The 10,029-nt window shown below is 36.8% G+C and overlaps 2 protein-coding genes across 2 annotated transcripts in view; one reads left to right on the top strand and one right to left on the bottom strand.

The window, feature by feature from the left end:
* On the top strand, window positions 1-3,699 carry LOC110030905 (UDP-glucuronic acid decarboxylase 2-like). Its single transcript, XM_020733885.1, has 5 exons — window positions 1-832; window positions 1,117-1,264; window positions 1,388-1,467; window positions 1,541-1,624; window positions 3,132-3,699. Exons 1-5 carry the CDS (start codon window positions 233-235, stop codon window positions 3,519-3,521), a joined length of 1,302 nt encoding a protein of 433 aa, XP_020589544.1. The 5' UTR covers window positions 1-232; the 3' UTR covers window positions 3,522-3,699.
* A 2,491-nt stretch (window positions 3,700-6,190) lies between these two features.
* Window positions 6,191-10,029, bottom strand: part of LOC110030893 (eukaryotic translation initiation factor 2 subunit gamma-like) — a 31,279-nt gene continuing 27,440 nt past the window's right edge. Inside the window, exons 8-9 of the mRNA XM_020733868.1 lie at window positions 8,092-8,352; window positions 6,191-6,761 (exon numbers count right to left, since the gene is read on the bottom strand). Coding sequence (XP_020589527.1) covers window positions 6,447-6,761; window positions 8,092-8,352 — 576 coding nt within the window. The 3' untranslated portion in view covers window positions 6,191-6,446. The remainder of the gene's footprint in view (window positions 6,762-8,091; window positions 8,353-10,029) is intronic.

The following is a 10,029-nucleotide window of genomic DNA, read 5'->3' as shown; positions in this document are numbered from 1 at the left end:
TCGCCGAGGTGGGTGAGCACAAAAAGCACCTTAAAATGTTCCGGAGGCACAGCAGATCATGCCTTCTCGCCGACTCGTCGACCTATTTATAGTCCCGTAGACTACAGAGCGGCATAGTTCACCTGCCGGAGGTGAAACGCCCGGCGAACTCTTCTTATTGTAGCTGATTGTTTTACTTATAATCTCACCGTTTTCGTCCTCTTATAAGCCCCCGGATTTGACCGGAACGACGATGGCTTCGGAGCTCATCTACCGGGGCCACGAAGCTCAGCCTCTCGGTGATGCCCTCTACTCGCCGAAGCCGATGAAACGGTGGCCATCGCTTCCAAGACCGGTGCGGTATCTTCTACGGGAGCAGCGGCTTATCTTCCTGGTTGCCGGGATGGGTCTAGCCGCGATTGTTTTGGCGTTGGCTCCGAGATCTCCAGCGACTCCTAGGGAGATAGCAGGGGCGGCGCACGTGATGGTTGGGATGGCGGCGATGGCCGAGAAGCGATGGCAGGTGTTTGAACCGGTCAGGATGGGTTCTGTTGGGGGGAAAGTGCCGCTAGGGTTGAAGAGAAAGGGGCTTAGAGTAGTGGTTACCGGAGGAGCAGGATTTGTAGGGAGCCATCTGGTGGATCGGCTGATTGAAAGGGGGGATAACGTTATTGTGGTGGATAATTTTTTTACCGGGAGGAAAGAGAATGTCATGCATCATTTCGGAAACCCTAATTTCGAGTTGATCCGTCACGATGTCGTCGAGCCGCTGCTTCTCGAAGTTGATCAGATCTACCACCTTGCATGTCCCGCTTCCCCTGTTCATTACAAGTTTAATCCCGTCAAGACGATCATATCCTTTTTCATTGATCGGATTTTATTTATGTTTGCTCTCCGGCTGTTGCTTCTGTCCCTTGTTCTGTTCTATGGGCGCACGAAACTTGATTTTCCTTTTACTTTTTACACCCCGGATTTTCGTTTTTTTTAATTCCATATCGTTCTCCATGTATTGCTCCCCTTATTCGATCCGGTCAAAATCAGATCAGTTTTCATCACGGATCTAGTAAATTTTGGTTGTTATTTTTTCTGTTTCTTTTCTTCTTTAATTTCCTTAACTCACGATTTGGGTGAGCGCACAAGACCAACGTTGTGGGAACTCTCAACATGCTTGGATTGGCCAAGAGGATCGGCGCCCGCTTCCTCCTCACTAGCACCAGCGAAGTCTATGGCGATCCTCTTCAGCACCCGCAGGTCGAAACATATTGGGGCAACGTGAATCCCATTGGTCTCTCTCTCTCTCTCTCTCTCTCTCTCTCTCTCTCTCTCCCCCCTTAGGCTCCATTCTTAATTTTCACTTTCATGGCGTTTTCTGATTGTATTATTCACACGCCATGGTGGGGACGTGCAGGGGTTCGAAGCTGCTACGACGAAGGGAAGCGGACAGCCGAAACTCTGACCATGGATTACCACCGCGGAGCTCAAGTCGAAGTACGCCTAGTTTCTTCTACTTGTCAACATAATTATTACTTAGTACTTTTATGTGATGATTAATTGGGAACAGGTGAGGATCGCTCGGATCTTCAACACGTACGGGCCTCGCATGTGCATCGATGATGGCCGGGTCGTCAGCAACTTCGTCGCCCAGGTTCCGTTCTCTTCGAATCGGTTTCTCCTCTATTGAATTTCTGATTTTGTTGTGATATTATATATATATATATATATATATATATATATACATATAAGATGCATAAAAGATGCATTTGGCTTTAAAATTCGAGTGTCATGAGCCTCAATATTAAATTTTAGGTTTTAGATATGTAAATATATAAGAATTATGTGGTATGAATGTAAATGCCACTTTTTTTTTATTAGATTCGTAAATTCTTGCATTTAAAATCATGATTGATTCTCAGAATATTAAATCTGGTTTATGATAAATGTAATATTAATTATTTATGTATTATATTGGATTTGAGATCCCCTACCGATCATAACTTTCCAATAAAAAGGAAAATCTGTGAAGCCGTTACCAAATTTAAAACTAAGCTTAAAGTAAGCTGCACATGATGGGCTATGGCCTTGCATGTTTTGGTTCATTATTTCTTGGTTCGAATCTAGACGATATCTGATCTGTTAAATATGAGCTGTAAACTAAATAAAAAATTTAGTTTGGGATCAATTAACTAAATTTTGATTAAAACTTTAATTACATAAAATATTTGTGATATTATCGTCCAAAATTTTTTCAAAATTCCTTGAACCTAAAGCGCCAAGTTCCTAAAAGAATAACGCTTAATTGCACGCCGCTTGATTTTTGGCCAGAACAGTTGGAAAAAATATTACCTCAGGAGTACTGATGCTGATGCATCAGTACTCCAATGAGGGGGTGCCACGTAGGCACCACGATAGGACCATTGCCTACGTGGCACCCCCTCATTGGAGTACTGATGCATCAGCATCAGTACTCCTGAGGTAATATTTTTTCCAACTGTTCTGGCCAAAAATCAAGCGGCGTGCAATTAAGCGTTATTCAGTTGACCCTTTTAAGCTTACTCTTTTTAAAATACATTTGATAAATAAAATAAATTTTACTTTTCTATCTGTTCGGTCATAGTATAGCTAATTATAATTGGAGGAAAAATTAAGTGAGGATAATGTACCTATGGATTTGTGGTGTTATTGCAGTGATATTGTCCAATCTGTACTTATTCGAACCTATCATCAGCATGTAATATTTGTTCTTATAATTGTTATACATGTCAGTATTCTTCTTTATTATTCCTATGGATTCACATTTTTTCTTTCATGATGATTTATCCTATTTAATTATATTTTTAATATTTTGGGGCATTTACATGCATACCACTCAATTCTCATGCACTTAAAAACCGGATTTTTGACTGCTTTTATTAGATCCCAACTGAAAATTTGCTTTTATCAAAACCAAGTTTTTTGTGGATTTAAGCAATTCTGACGACACATTAAAGCCACTAATAATTGGGCGAGATTTAAAAATGTTTTTACAGCCATATAACCACCCAAAATCCGTTCTTTTTTTTCCATATTTATAAATCTAACACCTTAAAATTAATTTCTTGCATTTATACCCCCCAATTCTTTCACATCACATAAAACAAAACTGAACCGTGCAGGCATTAAGAAAGGAACCGCTAACGGTATACGGGGACGGGAAACAAACCCGAAGCTTCCAGTACGTATCAGACCTAGTGGAAGGGCTGATGAAACTAATGGAAGGCGAACACGTGGGCCCCTTCAACCTGGGAAACCCCGGCGAATTCACCATGATCGAGCTCGCGCAGGTTGTTCAGGAAACCATCGACCCCAACGCGCGCATCGAGTTTCGCCCCAACACCGAAGACGACCCCCACAAACGCAAGCCCGACATCACCCGCGCCAAAGAGCTCCTCGGCTGGGAACCCAAGGTACCCCTTCGCAAAGGCCTCCCTCTCATGGTTTCCGATTTCCGTAAACGCATTTTTGGCGATCACCCCACCTCTTCTTCCTCTGCTTCGGCGGTTTGATTTTGTTTTTTTCTCTTTTTTCTTTCATTCTCGATCTCTCGCCATTTTGGTTGATATCTTCTGCTCTGTTTCTTTTGAGGGATATCAGCTTCTCGCGGTAGAAGAGAGATTTCAGTCATTTTCTCTATGTTTTTTTTTTCTCCCCCTTTCGATGTTCGGGGTTTAATTAACTATATGTTTATTATATTTTATTTTTTGACCGTTGGTAAACCCTTTTTTTTTTTATATGTATTTGTTGAAAGCAGAATATCAATATAATCTCTATATTTTTCATTCAGTGTATAGTCTGCATGAAAGGTGTGCATTTTGATGTTAAATGAGTGATATTTGTAATATTTTTAACTAGGGATAATTACATGCATAGAGATAGTGCTATGAATTTAGGTTGAAGATTGTTAATCGCTTGAAACTTGATTCGAATTTTGGCTTGGATCGAGATCGGATTGAAATGAATGAGTCGGGTTATAAGTTGAAATTTTGGATCGAATTTTTTTTGAGTTGATTTCGAGCCATACATGAATTAGCTTGAACAGACTCTAATGTTTTTTATTTATAAAAGTTATATATGAAATCCCAAGTAAATTTGAAAATAATGAGTCACGGACTTATATTGAGATGATTTCGAGCTAGAATGAATCCAAATAACTACTCAATTTGAGTTTATTTCAATTTTGAGTCGGATCAAGCTGATTTTGAGCTGAAACAAATCCAGATAACTCAATTTTAGCCAAATTGATTCAATTTTGAGCTTGATTGAGCTTGATTCAATTTTGAGCTAGCTTGGCTCGAAACTGAATATCACGAGCAAGGAGCCGATTTCGAGCCGACCCCTAGCTCGACTTGAATTGGATTGTTAACAAGCTTGCACATAGAACCCGAAATATTGTTATTTGGAAAATCTAGCTCCATGGTATTTTTAAGCTACCAACCCAATGCATTTATGCGTGTCATGATCAAATCATTGAAAATTTGATAAAAATGAAAATTATGGGTTGGGATTTTATCATGAATTTTGATATTTAGGTGAGTATCTAAATTGAAGTTAGTGCTATAATAAACTAACAATTAGATTGAATAATTATAAGGTAAATAATAAAAAAAAGTAGTCAAGTTGAGGTTGATTTGAGCTTGGCTTGTTAGCTCATTGAACTCGGCTCTCGGGTTACTCATAGAGCCAAATTTGTGCCCTAAATAACTAGCCTTGGCTCAATTGTACGAGAAAATATTTTGTATGTTTGGATATTTGGATGATGACATGGATTGCAACATGTCTTTAAGCACAATGATATGGTGTAATTCACGAGAGATTATTACGTTCTTTGTTCGGATGCCGAGCTGCGTCCGGGCGGCGACTGTGATATAGCGGAGGCCCTCGATCGTCGTCCGGATGCAGCTCGGCGTCCGGACGATGGACGTTATAATTTTTCGTAATTCATGCGGTCTTATTGACATATTGACACGGTGACATGGTGTAATTCACTCCATCATATGTTAGCATGATGTAATCAAAGTTCTCTCATTTCAAAAAATAACAGTTGCAACAACAACAACAATAATATTTTATCCCACAAAATGAGGTCCACTACATAAATTTTTTTTCTCCCTTATGTCCTATTAAGTGTCATATTTTCATTTAAATTTTATAAATTAAGATAATTTTGTTACGCCGAAATTCTATTCGAATACGGTGCAATAGCTCAAAAAGAAATTATTTGTACTCTCAATAAAACACTCAAAATAGATCAAATGAATGCAATAAATAGGCATTAATATATACTTTTGAGCTAGAAAAATATGAAGAATATCCATACTAAAATCTCTTCTTCTTAGTCATATGAATCCACAAAATATCTCTTGACTTGGTCAATGATGGTTATGCTCCACTTTTTTCCCCCTTTATATAGTGTCTATTTATATGCATATAATGTTGGGTGTGGTTAAAGTAAGCTTTTATGATGCTATGAAATTAATTGGATTATCATAAATATTCAACCAATAATAAATGACTAAACATTATCATAATATGTGTGGGGCTGTAAACGAGCCGAGCTTGAGCGAGCTCAGGCTTGGCTCGTGTTCGGCTCCTTCGAAATAGCTCATGTTTGAAATCGGCTCGGGAACAGTGTGTTTGTGTTCGACTCGATTTAAATATTCGTGTTCATGTTCGGCAAAATTGACTCTTTAAACAAAAATTGAGAAAAATATATGTAAAATATGAGATTCGAACCTGGATCAAATTTATACAAAAGAAGACACTAACCACATTGCCACACAAGGTGTTATAATTTAAACTTAGGCATAAATATATATAATATATTAATGTAAATAATATATGTAATATATTATTATACAAATAATTATATATTTTTTTTTCCGAGCCATTTCGAGCCAAACACGAACGAACAAACTGTTGTTCGGGTTCGGCTCGTTTATATTTCAAGCTTAAAAATTGGTTCGTTTTCGGCTCGTTAAGCTTAATGAACGAACCGAACACGAGCTGCTTAACGAGCCGAATACGAGCTATTCACGAAGCCGAACACAAGCTGTTCACGAACAACGAGCCAAATTGACAGCCCTAAATATGCGCTCCAATGTGTTGAGTTAGAGCGTTCATTCATCCTAAAAATACAATTCAAATAACACTCTTTAACCAATCAAACAGTGATTAATGACACCACAATCATGGTTTATTTATTAAAAATAAACCAATCTTACCAAGAAAATACATTCAATAAACAATATCTCAGCGTAAAACCCAAATTGCATCATGTAAATCTAAACTCTCAACAAACTGCAAAAAAAAAATAAAATAAAATAAAAATGTTTTCTTCTCCACCTCACAAAAATAGTTCCAAGAAGCTCCCTTCCCTCCCACATGGTTTCTCCTTATGGCAAAGATTTGGTGTATTATTCCACTCTCTTCACTCAACCAAACATATTCTTAGGGGCCTCAGGAACTTGCAGGGTAGCCCCGGCTTGGATCTGGCCCCATCCGATGAGCCGCCAGTGCTTCTCGACGCGCCGGCTGAGCGCAACCTTCTCGCCTTTGCTCGTGCACACCGGAGCCGTCAGCTGCAGCTTGGCGAGATCGTTTTTGACGGCGATGACTCGAGCTCCGGTCGACATGGATCCAATGTTAAGCATGAGGATCTCGCCTTTTGTCAATTTGGCGACTTTACCTTGCTTCTCGGCGCCCTTCGTCCTCACGCCCAGCAGTCTTCGCAGCAGGAAGAAGTTGACCTGAATGATTAAAAAAAATGAGAAAATAAATTTTGGGGGATTTACATACATACCACATGGTTCTTATGAATTTATTACATTGATGACAAGTATAATTTGAATTTTATATTTCTAACACTCGAATCTTTCTTATCACATGTATATGCTACTTGCAAACTGAGAATCAGAGAGGAATCAGCTGCATAGAAAAATGTTATGAATGGAAGGGGCATTTACATATCCACCCAATTCATGTGTATTTACATATCTAACACCGAAACTTTGTAAAAACTGAAGTACAGGTGTTAGAAATGTAAATACAAAGGAATAGAGTGGTGTGCATGTAAATATTCCCAAACGTAGATACCGAACTTTAGGAGTTAGACATGTATATACATAAGAATTGCGAGGTATGCATGTAAATTTAAAAATGTAAATACAAAGGAATGGAGTGGTGTAAATGTAAACATTCCTAAATGTAGATATCAAACTTTAGGTGTTAGATATGTAAATACAAAGGAAATTTGAGAAATTTGAGGAAAAGGGAGAAAGAGGTTCAAAGTTTAAAAGAAAAATTGAGGAAGGGGGAGGTTGTAAATATGAGAAATTTATAGAAGAGGCAAAAAGGGAGCTTGAGACAAGCAGTCTCCTTCAGAGGGAGAAAGGAAATATCAAAGGAAAAGACTGCGTTCAAATCATACTGATAAAAAATGGCATCCATAATCTACTTTTTATAAAAATAAATCCAAGCATCTAAATCAAATTCAAATCTAATTCCTATGAACTAATAGAAATTTGGGACAAAATTATCAAAAAATGGTAACTTATAGCCAAAAATAAGCCGCATAAATACAAATTTAATTTCATAAACAGATATAATATGAGTTGAGTCTAGAATTGAGCATTTGGGTACCAATGATCCCTCTGCTCAGTGCTTATAAAGCATGTGTCAGACACCTTAGATTATGCTGCTGACAGTGTTGCCAAATTGTAAATAGCGCAATAGGAGGAACAATGATAGAACGTTGTGGCTTTACATACACACCACGCAATTTTTATGTATTTACATATCTAACATTTAAACCGTCACTTATTTTTTTAAAAGTGAAATACATATTTTCATGCATAATTTTATGACCCCGAGTTTTTATAAGATTAAATATAGATATGTAAATACAAATGAATTTTGTGGTATGTACATACATTTCCTTGGAAAATTTCAAGTTTTTAAATTTTTTTTTTTTTATTTCAAGTTTTCTTTAGATGAATGTAAAAGACACACACAGCACAGATGTTTCAAACAGGACAAAAATCAAATTCCAGAACTTTTTTTTGGAAAGAAGAAACTGACCTCGAGCTCCACAAAGACATCAGGGAGCGAATTCACCTCACCAAGAACCTGACCAACAAGCCTATCCGCACGGGTTAGCGTAGGATCCATTGTGGTGCCGACGCCAATAAGTCCGCCGGGTACGGCAAACTGGAGCTCGTTTTGCTCGGCAAAGAGAGATACAATCCTAGAATAAATTGGAGTGCATTTTATATTTCCATTCTCATCTTTCATGACAATGCCGGGACGAACCTCAATGAACTGATTCACCTTTAGCACTCCCTGCAAAAAGAGAATAATTTTACCAAGGTTTTAGATCAATCAAGAGAATCAATCAAGTGTAGCTAATTTCAAGAAAATAAAGAGATAAATTAAATATCGTTGCAGATGAGAACATTAAAGATTCTCTATGATTAAAATTTTGGTTAGGATGCATCATAAACTTTTTAAATTTACTTTGAGATGAGTGCAACGGGTCAGAAATTAATATTACACTCATCTCAAAGCAAATTTAAGGGCTTTCAATCTCATCCTAATCACTTTTTGGTAAAGATATTCATTAAAAAAAAATTATTTCCATTCTGAAGGGCCTAAACTAGAACACAAATGACCAATCTTACATCAACATTATTGGGGGATAAATCTTGCTTTATAATGACTTTGAGAGCTAAGGTTCAACATTAAGTTCATTATAAAGCGGCTGATATATTAGAATATATTGATTACTCCATATAGAATGGTCTCTCATCACTTTGCAGGAGTCTGTTATCACTACTTCTGCAGTTCAATAAATGGATTTGAATCTTTTTTATGTAAGAAATATCACTATTCTACTTTATACATTGGTATAATAGACTTCTTTTGTTTTAAGATCAAATCCTCAGCTAGAGCAAAGCCAATAATATATTGGAGAAAAATTATTTTCATTTCTATACATATTGATGTATGAATGACTTGTTGATGCAGATTGATGCAGTTTTGCATGTTTTGAGTAGGTGGAAATGTTGAGAAGGTAAATGGTATAAGCAATTTGCTTTAGTTTTATTCATTCGAATGTTTTCATTCATTCTGCTATTTTAATTTGAGGCATTTACATACTGCCACACAATTCTTATGTATTTATATATCTATCACCTAAAACATTCACAAATACATGCATAAAACTCCAATCTTTAACAGAGTCAAAAATGCCTCCAATATAATCTTTTTAAAAGTGAAATACAACTTTTCATGCAAAGGTTTATGACATCACAACAAAACTAACCACCATCACGATCTTTTTAAAAGAGAAATGCAACTTTTAATGCATAATTTTATGATACCAAGATGTTATAAGAGTGAATATCAAACTTTGGGTGTTAGATATGTGAAAAATATGAGAATTGTGTGATATGTATGTAAAATTCCCTTTTAATATTGCTCATCTATAGAGATGTTCGTTATGATGATGCCAAGATAGCGAGATGTGCTCGCCTTAACTATAAAGTTTCTAGTCCAGGTAACCTTTCCTCTAGTACAATTTAAAGCTACTACAAATATTCTGAGAAGTTTGGTGGATTAATTCTATTTGATTAGATGATCTAGGTATCCAACCCTAGTAGAGGATCAATCAAATCACCTATCATTATGATTTGAGCATACGTTCATAGAAATATTGATGATATTATGAGCATGAAAGCTTTAAAAAATAATTTCTCCAAGAAAATAGTCCATGGTGATGATCCTAAAATCACATCATTGAACTTCGAGAGAATGTCACTAAGAATCCATTGGTATAATGAAGAGTCAATCAAATATCATATAAAAAAGTAAATTCTGGATTAGCATTTGAGTAAAATGATTTAGTTAAAAAAAGAAATTTCTCTTTGGATTTAACTTCTCTTCGATATGATTATGTAGATTTAAACATGCCTGAATGTTCCCATGGAGAAGATTCGCAAGGTTTTGAATTAGGGGGGG

Source organism: Phalaenopsis equestris, unplaced genomic scaffold, assembly GCF_001263595.1.
Source record: "Phalaenopsis equestris unplaced genomic scaffold, ASM126359v1 Scaffold000761, whole genome shotgun sequence".
NCBI classification, from domain to species: domain Eukaryota; kingdom Viridiplantae; phylum Streptophyta; class Magnoliopsida; order Asparagales; family Orchidaceae; genus Phalaenopsis; species Phalaenopsis equestris.
Note: the sequence above shows the minus strand (reverse complement) of the source record. Positions and strands in the feature narration are given on the sequence as shown.

Coding starts and splice junctions, on each gene's coding strand:
- LOC110030905 (XM_020733885.1), top strand. CDS start 233: ATGGCTTCGGAGCTCATCTACCGGGGCCACGAAGCTCAGCCTCTCGGT. Junction 1,468..1,540: donor ACCGCGGAGCTCAAGTCGAA/GTACGCCTAGTT, acceptor AATTGGGAACAG/GTGAGGATCGCTCGGATCTT. Junction 1,625..3,131: donor TCAGCAACTTCGTCGCCCAG/GTTCCGTTCTCT, acceptor TGAACCGTGCAG/GCATTAAGAAAGGAACCGCT.